We start from the raw sequence: 24579 nt of genomic DNA on the forward strand, positions 1-24579 counted from the left end.
AGATGGTTATTTGTTCCACCAGCCACCTTTGCTGCATCCCTGATTCACTCCAGCCCAGGACAGTCTCCAGAATTCATGCTGCAAGGCAGCTCTTGCCAGCAACTTTGCCAAATGGCTCCTCTCAAAGTCATGGGCCGCCCAGACAGACTGGCTCCTCCGTCTGCAGCAGCTTCAGGCAGAGACGCTTCCCTTTCTGGCTCCACCTCTTGGTTGCACCAGAGCCTTCTTGCCAGAAAGATGATCTGACCCATCAGTACATACAGCCAGATCTGGAGTTCTGGGGCCATTTAAAGGCTACATCTGTGTCCCACAAGTTCACCCCTGACTACAACGTCAGAACACACAAAACAAACCTAGATGATCACAAATACAGACACAGTGCATCACAGAAACTTAGAGCCAGGAAAATCTATAGAGAGCTTGCCTCCCCTCCCCCATCTTCAACCTCATTTTAGTAGATTAGGAAATCAATGCCCAGAGAGTAAAAGTGACTAATTATGGTGGCAGGACTGGGAATAACACCCAGGTCTTCTCATGTGCATTCCAAACCACTGATTACAATAAAGGCTGCATTGCCTTCCAATTATCCCTCTGGTCATCTTCAAATTCTTGATAAAAATTAGACCCTGTGTATTGGTATTGACTCAAAGGAGAATTTCTTTAGAATGAAGAATCTTTTCTCTGCATCAACATCATGACTTTTTTTTTTTTTTTTTTTTTTTTAAGTAGGCCTGTCTATATACTACATGGACAGACCTGGAAGTGACTTCTGTTCTGCCACCCACAGCTGGGTGACCTTGAACAAGTAATCTCATTCTGCTTCAACTTTTCACTTAAAGGGGCATAAGGACAGTATCAACGAGAAAGATACTTTAAAGCCCGAAGTTGGTTCATGGCACATAGCAAGCCCTCCACAACTGCTAGTAATCAACGTTATTCTGTATTAACACTCAAATCCACAGTGGTTTTAGAATACACAGTACCGTGCACATATACATAGGCATGCCAGGTATTTCTTACATTAGGAAGTTCAAGTTCATGAAGTTAAATGACTTATCCAAGGTTACTTAGAGAATAAATGAGGGACCAGAGATTCCGTCTTGCCATTTTGCTAAGAAATGAGAACCAGTATCTCGGCTTTAAAGGAGAATGTTTGAACAAAAACATATGTATATGCATAATCACTGCAGCATCTTATGTAATATAAAAAGCCGGAAACAATTTCCCATCCAGCCACAAGGGAACTGCTAAATAAACTGCAGTACAGTCATACCGCGGGGCACTATGCAGCCATTAAAAAGAACAAGGCAGCCGTAGGTGTCCTGACACAAAAAGGTCTTTCAGATATGTCACTGAATGGGCGAGAAAACAAAGCGCAAGTAAATCAAGCAGTATGCATTCAGTTATACAAACGAACAATCCCTCCCCTAATGTGTATCTGTACATGTATATTTAAATGTATGGAAATGTATAGAAAGGTGTCTATAAGGAAGCCCACCAACCATTGACAATGGTAACTCTGGGCAAAGAAGTGGGATTGGTGTGGGGATGGAGAGTGATTCATGCTTTGTTTTATCTACTTCCATAATGCTTGAAGCTTTTCAAGTAAGAAGGCATTTATGCATTATTTGCCTTATAAATAGACATAAAGGCAGAGAGAAACATGAATGACAACAGTACAGCAGCTGTGAATCAACAGACCTCCTAATCTGGGTGTCCCTGGCCCCAACTTACCTCTGCAAAGTTACATGAGCAATGCTACTCTCAAGTTTCTTGTTCAGCTCTCCTCTTTGGTAAAATGCTTCCTGGTGGTATTCTGTACTTAGGGATCCAGGTTTTGCCTTTCAGACCACCTGGGAGTGCTCAGCATCTCGCTGCAATATCTCCCATTAGGGCCATTTACAGCTTTTCCACACTCAGCACCCTTGTGCATCTGTTGAGGGTCACAGAGCTGAGCCCCCTGCATTAAGTGGAGGAGGTGGCCTGCCATTCTGCGACTACTTCGGGTTCATTACTTAATGGATTCAAGCAGTGAAATCAGCCACGCATGATGGAGGAGGCTGTCAGTCGCCCAGCGTCAAGCCCAGTACGCCTAGAATACATCGTCTCATAGGTAAGGTACTCTTTGGCACACTCCTTCTGGTAGACCTCATCTTTCTCACGTTAAAATCCTGCCTGTAGAGGCCCCTCCAGACCCTTAGACTCCATGCATCTTCTTGCCCCTTCATTTCTTTTCATTTGCTGGAATCAATCAGGTCTCTTTCCTCGAAAGAACAGAACTGACAGTCTGACTTACCCCTCTACATGGCCATCCTTTTCCATTACCCACAATGATCCTTTCTCCAAAAAAACCATTAATACTAATTAGTTGTCCATGGATTTCACAAATACATATCCTATTATGACCACTTCCCACTATTCCCATAGTGAACTTGGAGCATAAGATACCAAGGATTCCTGGATTTACGACAAAACTCCTAGTGGTCTTGTAAAAAGAATCTGTGCTTCCAATGGGATAATTATGTCAGAACTGGTTTGTCAGGTCAGAGCTGATTTTCAGCCTCACTCTAGCGTTCTATTGGAAAGGCAACAGAAGGAAATTTGGTGGTAAGAATGAAGTTTGGAGATGAAAGCAAATATCATTTTAATGGGAGATGGGTAGAGCACTACTGGAGAGTTGCTCTGGCCAAAATGATTTCTCAGACACCACCCCTGAGGCAAAAGGGCATCAGCCGTCATCCAGCTGCCTCTGGCCCATTCCTTTTGCTCTGCTCCAGACAACTATATGAGTTGCCATCAACTCTGGAGAATGGGTGCCTGGATGGCCCAGTGGGAACTTCATTGTGAGTGTCCCAGGCTGGGGGTGAGGGACATGGAGAAGGCTATAAAAACCCAGCTAATTTTTATATTTTGACTGTTCAATTCCGTAAATATTTTCCTTCTTTTCTTATTATAGATAGAGTAGAATAAATCTACAGGATTAAGTCAGCTGAGGATTCCGGCCCCAACTGGGGGAATTCAGCTCCCTCCCTGTGGGAAAAAGAGGAAAGCCTAGACTTGTGCACTATCTTACTGGGATGAGATGAACCGGGTGAACTGAGTAGCACTGAACGGGCACCATGGGGATGTATGCGGAGCATTGAACACAATCTGAATTTTTTTCCCTCTAAAATCCAGACAAGAAGCAGCAGGGGTGGGCAAAGAACACTTGCCTAGAATCCAGGCAGTCCTTGGTTCCAATCTGGGTCTGCCACTGACAAGTATGTGACCTTATACAAGTTTCTTTGCTTCTCCAAACCTTGCAATTTCTTATTCTGGAAAATGCATCTAACGCAACCGTTCCCTCAGAGCTGTTGAAGGAGATTAAATGAGTCAACACATGAGAAACACCTAGGAAAATGCCTGGGATACAGACAGTACTCAAGAAACCTTAGTTCTCCCCCCTCATCTAAGCGTCTAAATTGGGCCCTTAGTTTCTTCGTAAATGCAAATGCTAGAATCTAGGAATGTCAGTCTGCAGCTGTGCTCTTTTCATTGAGCATACCAATATTTTGACAGGACTGGCCTAATGTTATTCACCCCAGGTTCATTGGTACGTTTCTGACCAGCCCTCATAAAGGGCTTGGGATGGCCCCTGGGGACCTGGATGCTAATAAGAATACTTGCTAGTGATTTTCAATGCACTCTGGTTATTATGCTTAGTAGTGGAACATTTCCTATCCCCGGAAAGGTCATTTATAATAGTATGAGGCTGCCTCTTCCCACCTTCCATTTCAGATTTTTCTGAGACTAGCAGAGAACTCAAACAGTCATCCATGTGCATTGGAAATACTATTCTGATCTTGCATTTGCATAAAAATACCAAAGCAACTTAAGGAACTACAGGGCAGCTCTCCATCATGACACTACCTCCTTTTATTTTTCTGATGCCTTTCCAGCACCTTCATATCAAAAGTCATTTTCATGTACCTTCCTAGTTTTACTCATCATAGCTGCCCTCTTTCTTGAGCATGTGTGGGATGGATGGGGGGAGGGGAGGAAGCAGGGAATTTCACTTTCTTTTATTCTCATGCCCCTAAGAAGCTGTAACGTTTCACAGATCACACAGATCTCAAGTTTGGAGACCCTATGAACTCAACACACCCAAGACTGGCCTCTTCTTATTCTATCACATTGCTCAAAAATGGCCATATAGCATTATGGTATAATTTAAGTGTGCGGTTAATTATGCTTACACCAAGGTATTCTGTCCTGGTACAATTTCTTTATACGGAGCCAAGATCAGTTTCCTTGTAATTTTTCACTCACTGGCTCAAATTCTGCCCTGCAGTGCTCTTCTCCTAGGCATCTCATCTATTCACATGCTTTTAAGTACCTTTAATATACCCGTGACAACCCAAATTATAATCTAGTCCAGATCTTTCTTCTGAGCTTCAGTCCCAGATATCAACTGCTTACTTGAGAGTCTCACCGTGAGGCTAGATGACTCCAGTTTCAGTGGAAAGCCCCACTATGCATCCATTCTCATGGCAAAATCCTGGGAGGTCATCCTTGACACCATCCCCATCTAATTCTCCATCTCTACCCAGTTTATCACACCAACTCAGCCCTATCCATTCTTCTCCTACAATGTATCTCGAATCCATCAAATTCTCTCCACCTCTATTGCTGCCACCATCCTAGGGGACAGCTGTGGCTTAACTATCCCCCTACTTTCACCCCTATTCACTTCCTACCCAGCCCTCTGACCCCACCCTACATAGCAACCAGCCTGAGTTTTGAAAAAACAAACCTGATCATATTTCTCCCCGATCAAAATCCTTTAATGGCTTTCGATCCATCTTTGGATAAGGTCCAAACTCCTTAAGGCCAGCAACGCTCAACATGATCTGGTCCCTAAATACCTCTCCAGTTTCTTTTTTGTAATATTTTATTACAAACATTTTCAAAACAAATAGTCAAGTTGAAAAAAAATTACAGTGGATATACATTGACCTACCATTAACATTTTATACTTGCTTTATCATCTAACTATCCATTTATCCATCCTTCTCTCCTAGTATTAATTTTTCTTGGTTTTGGTCCATTCCAAAGTAAACTGTAGGCTCCAGTCTCATTTTTGTCCCTCTTCTTGTTGTTCCCTACACTCAACGCTAGGCATCTTCTCATTCTTTGAATCTGTCAGACTATTTTATATCTCTGTGCTTTGGACCTATTGCCCCTTCTACCTGAAATGTCTTCAGTTCTTGTTAATTCCTGACTCATCCTTTGGTTTTCAGCTTCAACTCTTGTCTGAGAGGCAGTCACTGAACCCCCGGTCTAAATTAGATTCGCCTTTCTGCCTTACACATAATCTCAAGGCGTCTTGTGCTTTTCCTGAATATCGCTTGTCACAGTTGGTAGCTATGTATTTTTTTTGCAAAATCATTTGTTTAATGTCTACTTTCTCCACCAGCCCAAAAGCTCCATGAGAACAGACACAATGTCTGTACCGCAGCATGCAGGATCACCCCCACAGAAAGTTAGTTAATAGTTGTTGAAGGAATTAAAGGCAGAAGGAATCAATAGTTACATAATAATAATATATTAATATAATAACAATACATGGACTAAGTGAATTTGTTCTTCTTTTAATATGTACAAGCAGTATGGGTTAAGGCCTCTAAGAGAAGATGGAACTTACTCACTGCCAGAATATAACCAGCAAGTACATTAAGGCAGATTGCCAAGTGGCAAGATCCGTGGCTAGTGGCTGAGTCAAGAAAGAGGCTGTGGCGGGTCTCAGGGACTTCTCTCCCATTTCCACTAGCCCTTCCCTCAAGATCATCCCAAATCAACAACAATCCAAGGAAAACCAGGGTGCTTGCAATGCAAATGCAGTTTAAGTAATACTAACAACGGCTATAATGTATTGAGGGCATTTATCGAGGATTGGCTTTGTATCAGGCACCGTGTTGAGTGCTTTTCCTGCATTAGATATTCTTTTTTCCTGTGGCATAGGTTCTAATGTTATTCCCATTTTAAAGCTAAGGAAACTGAGAACAGAATAGTTATTTTTAAACAATAAGTTCTCCGACTTCCTCTTCTAACCAGATTGCCATTCCTGTAAAGTCCACCTACGTAGAATATTTATTCTGACTGTGCCCCATATGAGGGTAGAAAGATTAATCTAGAAAACTCTCAGACTGCTCTAATGGAGAGGGGGTTTTAGTTGGTTCTAACAAGTCTAAAAATACAGAAAGCCAACCCTACCGAAGCTTTTCCTCAGGTATTAAACCCAAACACACACTTTGATCCCTGCAAAGAATTTTTCCTCAGATGGGAACACCGTTTGCACACAAAGATAAACCATTGTGATCTTCCCCATAACAGGAACTAATAGTTAAAGAAAAATGAAGCAGTGCAGAATTTCCTAGTAGAAGAGCATGTCAGCCAGTCTTGAGTTTGAAGACAAGCTTTTCCCCTGACTGTGTGACCTTGACAAATTAGTATCATCCCTGGGCCTCAGTTGCTCAGTTTCCTTATTTGCAAATGGAAATAACAAGATCCACTTAGCAGGGGATGGACATATTAAAATGCTACTTACAGAAACCTCAGTACAGGGCTTGGAAAAGAGAAGATACTCAAAGATAGTAACTTTAAGAAAGGGAGGAAAAGATAGGAAAACGTAGGGGAGGGTGGTAACTTAATACTCAGAATAAAAGAAAAGTTATAAGAAATGTTTTTAATAAATGCACGTCATGCATTCTTTTCCCATCAGAGAGAGAGAGAGGGAGGAGCTTGGGAAAAAGTGTCCTTTAGCATCTGCATTGCTCTTACCCGGATGAACTTGCCTGCAGATACCACTTACAATGCAAATTGAGCTTAGAGTCCTTCACACTAACTACACAGCAAAAACCTTTCAGCTTTAAATAGAATACTGCAGTGTGGAATGATCCGAGCAAAGGGAAGAAAAATTCAGAGATACATGCAAAGGAGATTTGGCAAAAAAAATCTGCCATATCTGGGCAAGGGAGGAAAATGCAGAAATATCAAAGGAGGCAAAAAGAAAAGCAAAGTCTATAGAAGGACCTAGAAATTCATTCTCCAGAAGGTGGGTTTAAGTTAATAAAGGGAAGAGAACTTTGTGGCAAGCCCCCAACGAAGACGATTTTAACAAAGAATATTTAGATCTAGTGGGGTTCCTTCAAGGTGTACTAGCACTTTGAAGGTAATTTATCATCAGAAGAAGGACACTTCCCCCTCTGGCCAGGTCAACGTTTCCTAAAATGCAATTAGGGATTGCATGTAAAAAGGCAATCTACATTGTCTAAGTTCCATTTTTTTTTTTTTTCTTCCCAGACCTTCACTAAGATCAGGTAATGAAACCTGGAAGCATACTGTGAAATAAAGGTTTGTTTAAATTTTCAATGTGGTGGCAGTTGGGGGGTGGGGGGAGGAATCCAAGAGGCTGATTTGGAAAAATTTTAGAAAGTTCTTTGCTATAAACTCATGCCTCATTTCAGACTATATGAACCCAGATATTTTATTCAGAACCAGAGGTTACAAAAGTGTCATCAAATAGGAACAAAGATTAGGTAGTATCTAGGGCCCTGAAAGCATATAAGGAATGCCGTGTTTAACTCATTTCTTCATTCTACAGATGACGGTGCTACGCACATGGCCTCAATTTCCCCATCTTCCCAGCTCAGTAAGTTTCCTTTGCCTGCACTTGGAGGCATAATGCAATACAGAAGAAAACATGAAGGCAGCCCTCTATCTTTGTTGTCTCAAATAGAAAAAAAAAAAAAAAAAAAAAAAATGCGCCCCCAAGGACAATAGACCCGAAAGCCAACTTCTCTTTTGGATGATGTGCTCTGACCCAGAGCTGATCATGTTCTACCTGGTGAGTCAGTGACAAAGCACTAAGAATGGGGAAGAACATCTTACCACCACGTTGTCACCAGGCAAGTAAAAAGAATCAGCAAGTATGGTGCTTGGTATGGGGCAGGGACAGGCTGCTGAACATCTTAAAAGCCACTTCTAAGCTCCTGAAGGCCAGAGCTCATAAAGCTCGGCTTGATCTGTCTAGCGCCATGGACGCATTAGGTGTGATGCTCTCTAATAATGATGATGAACGAAGCATGTATTTTCAATAGCGCTGGGCATTCTTTCTATCTAAAACTTCCAGGGATGTTTAGAGAAGATGCCACCTTTTCCCCCAAATTGTGTGTCTTTTTATCTTTCAGAACTTGAACTCTTACTACCACCACGCCCATCACATTTCTCTAATGGTCTTGATTTGATTAAATATTACAGAAATTTTAGCACCCAAGGATAAGAAGAAGAATCTTAAATTAAAACGCCTTGCTACATTTTCCTAAAGCACTTCCACACATATTTTCTCATGTGGCTATCACAATGTGACAATGCAACACTTTATAGGAGTGGTTAAGGATAAAGGCTGACAGGTACAAAATGAAAGCAAAAATGCAAAAGTTTTGGTATTTAGAAACAAACCAAAAAAAGCCTCCTCTCTCTATTCCCACACAAAAGGCAAATGAGATTCCACCTGCTGACTTTTCTTTCCTGCCTGCACCTCACTCAGGCTAATGTCAGAACAATCTGGGGGGTGGCGGGGGGAGAGAGAGAGAGAGAAACACGACAATTTCACCTCTTGGCAAAGCTCAGCTTACTGAACCCTCTTGCTTTCTGCTGGCTGTTGGTTCAGCAGAAACTACTGCTGCAGAATTCATAATGGTGATTTTTAAAGGCCCCACTGATCGCATTGCTCGCCCCACGTGTCACACTCATTCGCTCGCCGCCCCAGCACTGTTTCCCCAGCCACCTTTTTATATCTTGCTAATGCACTTCCAAGGGGAGAGGCGTTCGCCCTTTTTCAACGGGCCTTTTGGGCTTTTGATTGTCTAAGCAGGTAACCCGGCCGGAGAGATGAACGGGCAGGAAATGAAACCATGCCCACCCTTGCAGCCACTGAGAGACACATCATTCCGCTCAGAGAGGGGTGGACCCACGGTCCTCTCGGGCCCCCTTCCTTCTTATCTCTCCCCTCACCCCGACCCCTGCATACATATTGGGGGAAGGGGTCATCTGTCTTTGGGGGGTCATTTTTCCAGCCGGGAGCCCCACCCTGAAAAACCTCATCCCCGAGGGCCATTTTAACTCCCGTGGGCGCCGGGTCCACCTGCTGCTGAACGCCCGGCTCGCCTCGCGGAGCCCGGATGGATGTGGGGCGCACCGGCAGCTGCCCCTGCGAGCCGAGCCCCCGCCCCAGCCCCAGGGCCCGCAGGAGTCTCCGCCGCTACTCGCCCGGCTGCCCGCGGAGCTCAGCGATCCGCAACTTGCGCCCTTCCCCAGCGGCGGAATGCGGCGGGGCTGGCGTTACCTTCGGTCGCATAGCTGTGGTCGCGCAGGAAACTGTTGTTGATTTTGCGGGTATCAATGTCCTCCTCCATTGACAGCAGGCTTACTTGCGTGGGAACCAGAAGCCGGCAGACAAGTATCCATGATCCCTCCCCGCAGCCAGTCTCACAGGAGAGGGGGGCAGGGGAGCCAGTGGGACTGCACCATGGTCCGAGCCTGAGGAGGAGACGGGGAGGCGGAGAGAGAAAAAAAATAAAAACCCGGCAATGGAGCTGTCACCTCCTCCGCCCGGGATCTCCGAGGCTGCGGCGGCTCCTCCCGCGGTGCGCTCACTCCAGCTCCAGTTCCCGGCGAGGATGCTGCGCCTGCCTCCGCTGCCTCCGGGTGCCAAGATGCGCCGTGCCCCGAGGGGTCTGGTCCCGCCCGCCGCCCCGGAGGCGCTCACAAGCGGGGCTGGGGAGATGCCCAACAGGTTCCCTTCGTTGGCAGCCGCTCCGAAATGCAAAAAAGATCCCTCCTCCCCCTGGGAGAGCGGGCAGCCGCGACAAAATGGTGCCTTTCTGGACCCGAGCTGCAGTGGCGAGATGGCAGGGTCAGGATTCAGGCGGGCCCGGCCCGGATGAGGGTGCTGGTCCCACGGGAGGGCGGCTCGAGCTGGCGGGGGCTCGGCAGCCGGCGGGGAGCCGGGCAGGGCGCTGCAGCGGGCGCCAGCGCACTCACCCTCACACCCACACGCGCGCGCTCGCAGCTGCCGCTGCTGCTGCAGGAGGAGGCTGGAGGCGGCTGGTGCATTAAAGGCGAGGCTCCTCCCAACCGCGTCAGCAGCCCCAGGACTCTTCCCCAGCAGCGGTGGTGGCCGAGGCCGAGGCTGCGGCTGCTCTCTGCTGAAGTGGGGCGCACGCAGCCGCGAACCCGCACCTGGGCAGCGAGCAGCTAGCTTGCAGGTTGACGTGAAAAGCGTAGACGCGCTCTTCCAACCTCCCTCCCCCTAGCGCCACGCAGCTCAGGGCGGCGTTTACTCGAGCACCCAGAGTCCCTAGCTCGCTGCCTTTCTCCGGACACCTGTGCTCCAGGACCGCAAAGAGAAGTAGGTTCCCTTGGGTAGGCAGGAAGTCTACATCCCGGTCCCTTTTGCTCACGCTTCCATAATGCATGTGGTCTCTGGATGAAGTTCAAGGGCGAGGCCTGGGGATCGAAGCCTCACACAGAGAGGAGAGAATGCTCATAGCCTAGCTTAAGCCCTCTCTGCGCTAGGAATAGATCGGGGAGCTGGGGCCAGAACTTTTCTGCGGATCACACCTGACTTCTCCCTTTCGAACAGAGTCAAAAACCTCTTCTACCTGTAGGCGTCTGCGTCTACACTGGCAGAGGGAGGAAGAGGGCTGAGTTATGAATCTTGTCAACATAGTCAGTCTGAAAAAGTCCACGTTCCCTAGCCCTTTGCACTTAGTTTTGGACAAATAGCTCCAGGCCCCCCTGCGGGTTTTGCTTGTGAAGACACAGCACTGCAGGAACCGCTGACATTTGCTCTCCACGTGAAAGGTACAGTGGAGCCCTGCGCCTTGGAGCCCTGTGCCAGCAGAGCGCCACTGCTTCCCTGAGGGAATTTCAAAGATCCAGTGAACACCAGAAAGAGGCCTATCTTCCTACTTCAACTAGGAGGAAAATACAGAATCCCACCGCAACCCCAATTTTTCCCGAATCGCAGATCCCAAGTTCCATATTTGAAAGAAAATGAGATCGTTATTGTTATGAAACAACTACAATCATTTCTGAAGCAACCCAAATCACTAGAAAGCCAGTTTGGAAAAGAAATGTCCCCGATTTCCCCTTGCAGAAGGCCTTCATTTCAGTGGGTGTCACTGCAGGGAGAGACATCCGGAGAGACATCAGCGAATGTTTTGCTCAGTTAAGCTTCACCAGTTTAGCTGGATGAGCCCAGAGGGACCTTTGAGTTAATTATATACATACAATGCTTCGGCTAACACAATTTAGAAAGTATTTGAAGTCAAAAAAGAAAATGGGAAAACAAGTCCTTAACTGAGGTTGGGAATTGCCGTTAGATTTCCATGAAGAACAGATGCTTCTGCCAGGTGGAAAATGGCATTGTCCTCATCTCCAGAAAGCAACCGCATATCTCTGGGAGAAGAGAGGCGAAATATTCTTTGATATAATTTGGGGCGGGGAAGTTCATCTTACAGTAGATTCCATTTTATTCTCATCTGTTGGTTAAGTCTCTCCTACTTGTTTGACTGTCTGTGCCAAATTCACATATGAAATTCCAGGAACAGATGAAGACTGGTGCAAATTGATTTAATCCACTTCAGCTCCAGTTGCCATGGCTGGTTCTTCATATGATGAGCTGTATCCATCACCAAGGCTCCAGAGGTCAGCTCGTCTGTAGTTACATAGTCCAGCTTCTCTTGCAGGTAGGCATAAGGGGGGGGGAGGGGAAAGGGGAGGAAAGCTAAGTTCATCTTAAAGCGGTGAGAAGACATCTTGCTTCGAGTTGAAATGACCTTACGTTGCCACTGGAGACCTTGGAGTACTATTTGGGATATTCTCACCCATATCTTTCTAGAATGTGGGCTAGACTGGAACAGAGTTGCAAGATGAATCAGGAAGGCCCAGTCTCATTAGCCAGGCTGTGCTTGAGGAATTTTCCACTGTAAGCAATGGGAGAAATGTCCCCTCCAGAGATCAAGACTCTGGGTTTACTAAATTTTCCCTTTCCTGTTTCCTACAAAATTCTTCCTGCATGTATTTTATTCAACAGTATAGGCAATATTTTCCAAAGACACAAGTTGTGAGAAGGCAAATTAGATGGCTCTCCATTAAGTAGATCAAGTAGATTCCAAGGTTTCTATTTTGTGAACCACTCTTTTCTGCTATGGGCAGGAGGGAACCATCCCCTCCAACCAAAACCAAGAAAAATACAGCTGTTGGCTTTGTTCCTTAACACAACGATGTGCAGTAAAGGAGGTCAGGGAGTGAAGGAAGCCCTGTGCAATCCTGTAGTTGTAAGAGGACTACACAGACCATTTCTAAGAAGACTCTCTGACCTTCTTTCTGTTCCTCCAATGTGTCAAGTTCTTTCCAAAAGCTTTTGGCATTTGCACATGCCATTCATTCCCCGTGCCCCTTCCTCGTGTTCCTGGCATTCTTCAGCATCACAGCTGAACTGTCCCTACTTCACTGAGGCATTCCCTGGCCTCCCCATAGTCCCTGCTCCTGGTATTTTGTCTTAACATCTTTTTTTTTCTTTCTTCATGGAACATTTGTCTTTTGTAATATTTGTTTACTTATAATTGTCAACCATTCCACTATATCTCTGCTATTAAGAGTCTGGCACTTAGTAGATGCTCAATTATATTTACTGAATGGAGATAAATATTTCGTAGATGAATGAGTAAATTACTGAATTTGTTCAGTGATATTTAGGTTTTAAAGCTCTACCTTTATTTAAATTCTTGCCCCCCCCAAAACCCAACAACGAAGTGTGTCGTAAGCCAGTAAATTTCCAGCTTGTAACTCCTATTCCTATTGAAATAACTGTCCTACCCATTCCTGCATACATATGCACCAAAAATATTTACTGAGCACTTAGTATATGACAAGAGTTACTGTAGGTGCTGGGATACAGTTAAAACAAAACAGAGTCCCTTTCTTCACAGAACTGAAATTCTATCATCTGATTTTAGTAATATGAGCTTTCTTAGGGATACAACAAATACATTATAAATCAACAGACCAGAGCATAATGTCAAGTATCAAGACTCTGATATCAAGCAAAGCTGATTTTCTGCCACTTATTATTATGTCCTTAAGCAAGTTACGAGATGTCTTAAGCCATGTTTTTTTTTTTAATCTATAAATTAGGGAGAAAAAAAGTTAATGGAGTTATTATGAGGATTAAATGAGATAATACTTGGAAAGAATATACTGCAATCACTTGTTGAGGATTTGCTATCATCACCACCAGTACTATGGAACAAATATTTAAGTACCCACCATGTCAGCCACTGGGATAGGACTAAAGATTCAGCAACATCAGTGCTGAAGATGTACAGTCGTCTCTGCCATCATGGAACTTAGTATCTAATTTACAATTTATAGAAAGGGGGCCACAGGCTACAAAAGGGGCAGCAGGGGATGCTCTGAAAGGCTGGCCTAATTCAGGCTTGTGCTTTACACAGAAAAGGGCAATTACAAATACACAGCCTTCTTAAGTTACACAATCTAGCATGACAGCACGGGAACACGTTCATTTTTTCATCACCTTTATTATGTTTCCCCAATGCTCTCACATACCCCTAGCCCAGTTAAGTTAACCCTGCCTACACTGGAAACTACTTGCAGGTCACGCTGTCCAATTAGCACATTGAATATCTACAATTTTATTAAAACCTTTGACCTAAGCCAGTCTAGAGATTCTTAATATAGGCTTTAGGTGTCAGACAGTACTGATTTTTTGTCCCAGCTCAGGCATTTATGAATTTCATGACCTTTGGCAAGTAATTTAACATCTCTAGCCTCTGTATTTGCAACATTGGAAGAAAATAATAGGAACTACTTCATAGGGTTGTTGAGTGGCTTCAGAGACATTGTAAAGAAAGTGCTTAATACAGGCTTGGCCCATAGCCAGACCTGACAAAAATGTCGCTTTGGCCTCCTGGTAGTGGCTCATGAGGTCTCCACTGGCAGAGAACTGGAGAGATGCACTGCAAGTCAGTCATGTGAACACAAGTGACCTAGAAACCTGAGTTTACCACCTAGCGATCTGTCTTAACGAGCACTAGACGCTGGATATAAGAGATTTTACCATCCTGCAGAAAGCCCTTTATAAGCCACGAAGTCCTGTGCAAGTGGAAGGAATTAGGATTATCCCTTCTTGATTTTTCACATTATGTAAGCGCAGACCTAATCATGTCTGTCTATCATGGAATTCTATGGAATCCCTCTCTAGGATCATTCAGCCCCAAATGCACAACTGTCTCTCTGAGGCGGTTTGCGTTGACTGCCCAGAGGACGACCTCTTGAGTTTCTAGCAAGGTTTGCAATTCTTTATTGTGCGTGTTACAACGTGTAATAAATACCACATGAGTGAGCCTTTAACATGGCATTTAACCTAGGAGAAGAAAACAAAACATCTTGCCTTCAAAATGTTGTATTAATTCTAGATTCTGGATACATAGTGGATTTCACTGAGTACAACATTCCCTCAATTATCCAAGTCCAGCAATTTATGAAAAGAAACAGTGGTATGCTGGAGCTGGTATGTGCTGGCTGTTGAGAGCTGATTCTGTCGATTACACACATCATTTTTCCAGCTCTGCTTTGAGTGACATCATGTTGGTAGCTTAAAATCTGAAATCTGCCGTGGTGGGTTATTTATAATCATAGAAGTAAAAAAACCTATATAAATCAGGGCTTTGGCTTTTTGGGGGGGGGGTTGGGCTGGGGGGTGGGAGAGCTGATTGTTAAACATTTACCACTACAACAGTAGAAATACATTAATTGCTGATATAACTTTCTGCTTTTATGTGTTACCTGTGCAAAGTTCCTTTCAATTCCTCGATACTAAGTCTCCCAAGCTGTGTCAAATTCCAGAACATTCCACCATCTGATCAAACTTTGGCCATAATTTAAATAACTCTAAAAAATCCTACCTTTACCATAAACATTCCCACAGCCTTCAGAGGAAACCCGATACCTTTGTTTGATCCCCTTCAGGCTGGTTATGAGATTGCCACAGTGGATCTGTGAGTGATGGCCCCTGCAAGGCTCCTAGATCTGACGACGTAAGGAAAGTTAGGTGCATGCTCACTCTCAATGAATAGTTCTTTTCTACTGCTTAAGCTCGGCTGTCACCTTACTTTTGCCCTTGATTTGCCTAAATGCAAAACAAAAACATCCATTGTGCTTAGTTTCATCAGTAGCCCTTCTCTTCCACTTCTCAGGCTAGGCTACTGAAGCAATGACAGAAAAAATACAAAAGTCGAAGAGTCCAGATCTGAGAGCTTTTTCTCATTCAGTGGTTTAAATTTAAATTAAATTCAGAGAGTTAAATTTAGACAATCTTACTCAAGACAGTTTGTATTTGCATTATATTTGTTAGGTACAAAGTGAGGATTTATGAAACCAGTTTAGCAAAGCTCAAGGGCTATTGTCTAGTACCTCATGACATGTCTTAAAGTAAAATTTCAGTATAATTTAAACAAAAAATATATATTGGGGAATGTCTTCAAATTTCTTTAAAAGGCACCAAGCAATAACACTTTACAGAATTTATCCTAAGAAAATAATCATGGATATGGGCAAAAATTTAGCCATAAGGATATTTTCTCAGAGCACTGTCTATAATTATTAAAAATTGGTAAGAAGCCAAGTGTCCAACAATAGAATTGTCTAGGCAAATTATGGTGTGTACATATAGTGGGAAATTATTGAGCCACTGATATAATATTAATACCTACTGCTTATCGAGCATCTATTATGTACTAGGCACTATGCAAAAGGTTTCACTAGCATTATCTCATTTAATTCTAACAGCCCCTATGAGGTAAATCATCTCTATTTTACTAAGGCTAGTAGGGAGAAATAATATATCCAAAGTCAAACAACTAGGAGCCTGGCTCTGTGTGTGTATGTGTGTATGTGTGTCTGTTGGGTGGGTCAAGGTCACAGCAGAAACTTAGAGGTCTTTTTCCAAACCACCCACCACTAGAGTCTGATCTGTGCTTCTTAGAAATGAATAGCCTCTCAGTTGAAAATCACTCCTATTGTGTTGGTGAGGAGGTGGCGAAATTGGAACCCTCACACTGCTTGTGGGATTGTATAATGGTGCAACCACAAATAGTTTGGCAGTTCCTCAAAATGTTAAACAGAATTGCCATATGACCCAACAATTCCACTTCTAGGTATATACCCAAGAGAACTGAAAACGCATATTCACACAAAAACTTGTAGATGAATATTCTAAGCAGCATTATTCATAATATCCCCAAAGTGGAAACAACCCAAATATTTATCAACTGAAAAATGGATGAATAAAATGTGATATATCTGTATAAAGGCGGTGGTGCATCTAATTCGATAAGTCTTCAGAAATCTCACATCACTGATCGTGTGACCACACATTTCTACTCTCTGATCCAATCTAAAAGACTGTAATAGTTTTCAGCTATAGTTTTCAGCTATAAGCTATTCACCGCTTATATCTATATAAGCAGCTATAATTAGTAATGAAGTACTGATACATGTTACAACATGGATGGACCTTGAAAACATTATACTAAGCAAAAGAAGCCAGCCACAGAAGACCATGTATTGTATGACTCCGTTTATGTGAAATGTTCAGAATGGGCAAATCCATAGAGACAAAGTAGATTAGTTGCCAGGGGCTGAGGTGGGGGAATAAGAGTGACTACTTATGGGTTTGGGATTTCCTTTTGGAATAGTGAAAATATTCTAAAATTACTTAAGGGCAATAGCTGCACAACTCTGAATATACTAAAACCCACTGAACTGAATACTTTAGAAACATGTTTCAAAAGGTACAAACTTCCAGTTATAAGATAAACAAGTACTAGAGATGTAAAGTACAATATGATAAACATAATTAACACTGTTGTATGTTATATATGAAAGTTGTTAAAAAGAGTTAATCATAAGAGTTCTCATTGCAAGGAAAAAGTTTTTCCTGTTTTTTTTTTAAAATTTTGTATCTATATGAGAGGATGGATGTTCACTAAACTTATTGTGATAATCATTTCATGATGTACAACAAATCATGCTGGACACCTGAAACTTATACAATGCTGTATGTCAATAAAACTGGAAGAGAAAAAAAAGTGTTTCAATAAAGCTGTTATTAAAGATTAAAAAATCTCTGCTGTCATAAACCATTATTACCTCTAGGAGTATGATATAGCCCTCAGGTTAATATTAGTGCAAAAACCTTAAATGCATGTAATTACAAGTACAGATATTCATGTCATTGTCTTTAAAAAAGTCGAAAAACAATGTATACTGACTGGTCCCCTTTTATGGTCAAAAAAATGTGTGTATCTCAAAAGGAATATATGAAAATACTTAACAGTGGTTATGTGTGGTTTTCCTAGTGGTTCATATTCTTGTCAAAGAAAATTTAGATCTTTTCTTTTTTTTTTTTTGGCTGCACAGCCCAGCATGTGGGATCTTAGCTCCCCAGCCAGGGATTGAACCCATGCCCCCTGCAGTGGAAGTGTGGAGTCTTAAACACTGGACCACCAGGGAAGTCCCCATGTATCATTTTTGTAGTAAGAAAATTTTTTAAAGGTTTTCTTGAATGTTATGAAATACCTTTTAGATGAAACTTTGTATTGAAAAGGTCAAAATCATTTTGTGCACACCTGAAAATTGAGAGACACTGATGTAAATGTGTATGCTATCAAATGCACAGAACAGCCCTATCCGAAAGTAATACAAGGCAAGACACAATTTTGTTTGTAAGTTTTTCAAGTTGCCACATTAACAAGTGAAAAGAAACAGAAAACATTAATTTTAATGATGTTTAAATTTTTTGAAACAAAAATGAAAATATTTTATTTAATCCAATATGTCAAAAATTGATTTCAACATATAGAGAATATAGAATAATTAACTATATATGTACACTTTTGTTTTTAATGCCAAGTTTTTGAAATCTGGTGTGCATTTTACACTTGACAGCGCCTCTCAGAAAAGGCACATTTTGAGGGCTCAATAACCGCACATGCCTAGTGGCTAAAGCACAAGTATAGAGGAACTATTCCAAAAGTGTTATTCCACTCACAAAATGAGTTTTATCGTATTCTTCCAAAGGAAAATTTTCATCTATCGAGGACTTGAATTAGACTGTAATACTAAAACCAAACCAAGCAACTTTAATCTGATGACCCTCACAACTATTTAAAGTAATACAAACTAAATATGATAAAATATACAGACATACCCACACGTGTACATATATATTATATGTAATAGTAAACTTGAACCCAATCTGCGTTTCCCCCTAAAACTAGTAAGCTGAATTAATAAAATGATACAAGACCAAGATTCTAAAAGTGCTAAGATGATACTACATGACAATACATACCAGATAGCAAGAAAGATGTAATTCAGTCACTGTATAGTTACCGCCCTAATAAGCCAACTCTTTAGTTCAACACCTATGGCTTCAATGCCAGCCAGTAGAAGAAGCCAAATAACCAGATGTCACTACTAAAAAAGGAATTTTCACAGCTGGGTATCTGGACTCTATTACAGCCACTAAAGGTGGAGAAATTTAAAGGTACAGTTATAGGAATCCGGCTGAAAACTGTTACAGTCTTTTAGATTGGATCAGAGAGTAGAAATGTGTGGTCACACGATCAGTGACGTGATTTCTGAAAACTTATTGAATTAGATGCACCACCGCCTTTAACACTTGCATGCAAAACAGTTTTGTGTGTATAGTTGAGCGCTCCCTCCTTCCTAAACACGCTTTCTTCACTGATTCCCAGGTACCGCCCTCTCTTGATTCTCCTGTTACCTCAATGTACACTCCTTCTCAAGCTCATCTGCTGCTTCTCCTCACTGCTTGCCTTGACCTCTACAAGCACCCTAGAGTTCAAAGTTCTCAGATTTCTCTATCCGCAGTCCCATCCGTGGTGACCTCGTCCAATCTCATGGCTTGCCACTCACTTGATGATAAAACCATATGGCCTAGCAATCCCACTACTGGGCATATACCCTGAGAAAACCATAATTCAAAAAGAGTCACGTACCACAATGTTCAGCTCTATTTACAATAGCCAGGACATGGAAGCAACCTAAGTGTCCATCGACAGATGAATGGATAAAGAAGATGTGGCACATATATACATTGGAATATTACTCAGCCATAAAAAGTAACGAAATTGAGTCATTTGTAGTGAGGTGGATGGACATAGAGTCTGTCAGACAGAGTGAAGTAAGTCAGAAAGAGAAAAACAAATACCATATGCTAACACATAAAAATAGAATCAAAAAAAAAAAGGTTATGAAGAACCCAGGGGCAAGACAGGAATAAAGACGCAGATGTAGAGAATGGACTTGAGGACACGGGGAGGGGGAAGGGGAAGCTGGGACGAAGTGAGAGAGTGGCATGGGCATATATACACTACCAAATGTAAAATAGATAGCTAGTGGGAAGCAGCCGCATAGCACAGGGAGATCACCTTGGTGCTTTGTGACCACCTAGAGGGGTGGGAGAGGGAGGGTGGGAGGGAGACGCAAGAGGGAGGAGATATGGGGATATATGTATACGTATAGCTGATTTACTTTGTTATGAAGCAGAGCTAACACACAGTGTAAAACAATTATACTCCAATAAAGATGTTAAAAAAAAAGAAAAAAAACCCTCCTAAATGAATACTGAGCACAAACCTCTCCACTGACCCCCAGGCTAATAACACCAACAGCTGTTCCAATATTTCCCTGATATCCACCAGGCAGCTCAATCCCTAATGGCGCCCCCCCACTCCTCCTGTTCCTTGACTCCTCTCTCATTCCCTACATCCTTCCAGTCCATCAGCAAATCCTGCCAGCTCTAACTTCAAAATGCATCCAGAATCCAACCACTCCTCACCACTTCCACGGCTACTACCACGCTCCAGCTACCAACGCATCTCATCATGATAGTTTCAATAGACTCTAAGGAGTGTGTGATCCCTCCTTTGCCCCCCTACAGAATAGTTTCTGTGCAGCAGGCAGAATGGGCTTTTTAAATGCAAATCACGTCATGTCACTTTTTTGCTCCAAGCCCTTCATTGGCTTCCTACACATTCAGAGTAAAACTCTTTTAAAATGCTGGCAAGGTTTGGCCCTTGCTATAGCTCTATTTTTTTTTTTTTCACTTCTCACCTGCAGCATCACCAACTCTTGTTTCAACCTCCTTCCCTCCACCCCACACACAGACACAGTGGCATCCTTTCTGTCTGCCAAACACACCAGGAAGAAAACTCCCACCCCGGAACCTCTGCATCTGCTGTTCCCACTGGCCTGAGGCCTTCCTCAGTCAGCAGCATAGCTCAGAGCTTCACCTCATTCAGCTGTCGCTCCATAATCAACATTTCTGAGATGTCTTTCTTGACCACTCTATATAAGGTAAAACAGCCCCCCTCCCTACCAGCAACCCCAGCCCCTGTGTTGCGACCTGACAGTATATTTTTTGGCTTTAATTATTACATGAGGACATAATATTCAGGGAGACAGGGGTGTTTCTGTTCTCTGTACTATATCTGGCCCTAGTAGAGTGCCTGGCCCATACTGGTTACTACTTTTTTTTAAGAGGGTAAATAGAAAGTTATTAGACAATTAAGGTGACTTAACTCCCCAGTACTTTAAGGGCAATATCAAGGGGAGAAATTACTACTCTCTTTTAAAGGTCACAGGGATATGGGGAAAAGGGAACCCTCATGTATTGTTGGTGGGTATGTAAATTGCTGTAACCACTATGGAAAACAGTGTGGAGATTCATCAAAAAAATTAAAAATAGGACTACCATATGATCCAGCAATTTCACTCCTGGATATTTACCCAAGGAAAACTAAAACACTAGTTAGAAAAGATATATGCACCTCTGTGTTCATTGAAGCATTATTTACAATAGCCAAGATATGGAAACCACCCCAAGCGCCCATCAACAGATGAATAAAGATATGGTGTATATATGTGTGTGTGTGTGTGTGTGTGTGTATAAAATGGAATATTAGCCATAAAAACAATGAAATCTTGCCATCTGCAACAACATGGATAGACCCAGAGGATATTATGTTTAGTGAAATAAGTCAGACAAAGAAAGACAAATACTGTATGATTTCACTCCTACGTGGAATCTAAAAAACAAAACAAATAAACAAACAAAACAGAAACAGAGTTATGGATACAGAGAACAAACAGGTAGTTATCAGAGGAGAGGGGGCTGGGGGGAGGAAAGGAATAGGTGAGGGAGATTAAAGAGGTACAAACTTCAGCTGCAAAATACAGGAGTCGTGGGTATGAAATGTACAGTGTGGAGAATATAGTCAATAACTAAGTAATATCTTTGTATAGTGACAGATCATAACTAGACTTATGGTGGTGATCATTTTGAAATATATAGAAAAAGATCATTATGCTGTGTAGCAGGAAGTAACATCGTGCTGTAGGTCAATTATACTTCAAAAACAAGAAACCAAGCATACTGGGCTTCCTTGGTGGCACAGTTCTTAAGAATCCACCTGCCAGTGCAGGGGACACGGGTCGAGCCCTGGTCCGGGAAGATCCCACATGCCCTGGAGCAACTAGACCTGTGTGCCACAACTACTGAGCCTGCTCTCTAGAGCCCGTGAGCCACAACTACTGAGCCCGTGTGCCACAATTACTGAAGCCCACGTGCCTAGAGCCTGTGCTCCATAACAAGAGAAGCCACCGCAGTGAGAAGCCCGTGCACCGCAATGAAGAGTAGCCCCTGCTCGCCGCGACTAGAGAAAGCCCGCGCGCAGCAACGAAGACCCAACGCAGCCAAAATAAAATAAAAATAAAAAATAAATTAAAAAAAAAAAGAAACCAAACATACAGACAAACTTATTGAAAAAGATCAGATTTGTGGTTACCAGAGGCAAGAGGTAGGGGGAGAGGGAATCGGATGAAGGTAGTCAAAAAGTATAAATTCCCATTTATAACATAAATAAGCACTAGAGATGTAATGTACAACCTGATTAATATAATTAACTCTGCCGTACATTATATATAAAAGTTGTTAAGAGTAAATCCTTAGAGGTCTCATCACAAGCAAAACATTTTTTGTCTATTTCTTTAATTTTGTATCTGTATGAGATGGCGTACGTGCACCAAACTTATTGGGAAAATCATTCCATGATGTATGTAAGTCACATCATTGTGCTGTACACCTTAAACTTATACAGTGCTGTATGTCAATTATATCTCAATAAAACTGGAAGGAAAAAAAAGTCCCAGGGGCCAACCCTGGGTAAAACTGAAATAAGCAAGCTCCTTGATCCTCATCGTCCTCATCTCCATTTTTCTGCTCTGCGGTGGGCCAGGGCAGAGCTGCAGAAGGGCCTGCATCATTCCGCGCTGACCCAAGGCTGCAGAGGTCTGGGAAGACAGCCTTTATGCTCCCTGAGAATCAGCGTTAATCATCTTCTTCCTACACCACCACATTCCGCCTCTTTCTCCTTCTTTGGACGGAAATTTCTAAGTATTGGCACCTTTGGAAGCTACAGGACATGCCACGTAGTAAACTTAGCTCAGCACGTGGGAAAACATTTTCATAAATACAAAGTGCTGAGCAAACAAGGATAACACCCTGGCCATGGCTATACTAGAGGAAGAAATTCTAGAAGCTGAATTCAAGAGCTCGATGGACCTTGAACTTATAAGCAAGTCTGAGTATATTTTAAAACTCCATAAATATTTATGGAATAAATACAGAGTGAAAATAATTACATTAAACATCCCTCAAATAGAGACCTCTGTAATTTCCATCTGGCATCTGCGGCAGTACAAGGATGAACAAAGTATGATAACAAAAGTTTATGCATTTACATCTGAAAAGTAGCATAAGGCCTTGGAGCAGTGACTTTAACGTGTTGGGGGTCACAGATCCTTTTGAGAATTTAATAAAGGTTTTGAATTCTCTCCCCAGAAGAAAACATAGTTTAGAGCACTTCTTGCTCCCAAATGCTGACTCATCACATCTATTTCATGGACAGAAAAAGAAGGGGAAAAAAAAAAAAAAAGACCTAGGACCAAAGAGAGGCCCCAAGTTGAATTCAAGTTGAAAATTACACTGTCACTACCTCCCACCTATATTTTTATAGGGAGACTAATAATAGCTAACACATACATAGCTCTTAATAGTACTGAGGTAAGGCCTTCTATATAAGATGGGTCCCTAAAGTATAAGAGGAGAATGGTTGAAGGCAGGACTTTTGAGAACCAGACAGCTTGAGTTCAAATCTTGGCTCCGATGTTTCCTAGCAGTATGATGTTGAGCAACTTACTTAATCCCCCTGTGCTTCAATTTCATTTGCAAAATACCAATAATAGTAACTTCTTCAAAGGGTTGTTGTAAACATTAAATGAGATGATATATATAAAATATTATAAAACGGTCCACGGCACATAATACACACCGAAACAATGTTAGCTGTTGTTATGAGGCACTGCAGACTGTCATTATTATGTGCTCTGATGTCCACATGGACACCAGGTTTATTCACTTTTCCAATTCTCATTCTTGAATTGTTTTGGCAGATGTGCTTCTTGTCCCCGTACCTCCTGCTTTTTTTTTTTTTTTTTTAAGCTAACCCAAAGACATGGTTCCATTACAAGTAAGTGTGAAACTGTTCATGTCAGTGGGCTCATGGTGGAGGCACAGATTCATTCAACATCAATCATGCATTACCTGCCTGCTATGTGCTTAGCACTAGCCTTTTTAGGTACTGCAAAGCAACTCACACCTCAATTGCAAAGATAAATGCTAAAACTTATGTGTCCATAAGAGACTAATCAAGTGTAGATTAACCACAATGTAAGAATTTAGAGGTATTCAGCTGAGCGAGAACAGGTTCAAAATGTAAAATGGACAAATGACACACTTGATCGAGGGGTAGCTACATAATTTGTGGGGCTCAATCCAAAATGAAAACATGGGGCCCTTTGTTCTTAGTATTGGGAATTTTAAGACTGACAGCAGAGCTTTAATGCAAGCACAGGTGTAGGAGTAGCATATACTGGACATGTCACTGCACCACGGAGCTGGCCCTGCCTTGAAGGCTGGGAGGACTCATGGACGCTTCCTAGACTATTGGCCATGTCATGCATGTATCTATCTCTGTGTCCTTTCTTCTACTTTTTCCTCCTAGCCAAAAAGATTTTGCTTATTTGTTCAACCTAGGAAAATCCTAAGTATCCTTCAAATTCCAGCTCAAGTCTTAGCTTAGAGGGAAAATGATAGAATGAAAAGAGCCCTGGACTTGAAGTTAGAAGAGCTAAGGCCAAGTCTGCCTTTCCCCGACTCTGGAGCTCTGGGCAAGTCTCTTAACTTTTCTGGTACTTGGTTGGGGAAACTGATTTTAAAAGTCTCTAATAGGATGATAAGAGGATCAAAAGGCATCACAAATAAGATAAAACCCTTGAAATAACGATTTATCACATCGATAAAGA

General features: G+C 42.4%; 1 protein-coding gene across 7 annotated transcripts in view; it reads right to left on the reverse strand.

Moving 5' to 3' along the window:
- The window catches only part of PPP2R2B (protein phosphatase 2 regulatory subunit Bbeta), a 452968-nt gene that overhangs the window by 283999 nt on the left and 144390 nt on the right, over positions 1–24579 (reverse strand). For 2 of the 7 annotated variants that reach the window (XM_029216987.1, XM_029216989.1), the window contains one exon: positions 9386–9579. The exons of 2 other annotated variants lie outside the window; for them this stretch is intronic. In XM_029216987.1, the coding sequence (XP_029072820.1) occupies positions 9386–9579 (194 nt within the window). Of the gene's footprint in view, positions 1–9385; positions 10295–24579 lie in introns of those variants that run through there. 3 more of the 7 variants (XM_029216992.1, XM_029216986.1, XM_029216993.1) reach the window with 3 other exon arrangements.

The sequence above is a fragment of the Monodon monoceros genome, unplaced genomic scaffold, assembly GCF_005190385.1.
Source record: "Monodon monoceros isolate NGI ecotype Baffin Bay Population unplaced genomic scaffold, NGI_Narwhal_1 Super_Scaffold_12, whole genome shotgun sequence".
NCBI classification, from domain to species: domain Eukaryota; kingdom Metazoa; phylum Chordata; class Mammalia; order Artiodactyla; family Monodontidae; genus Monodon; species Monodon monoceros.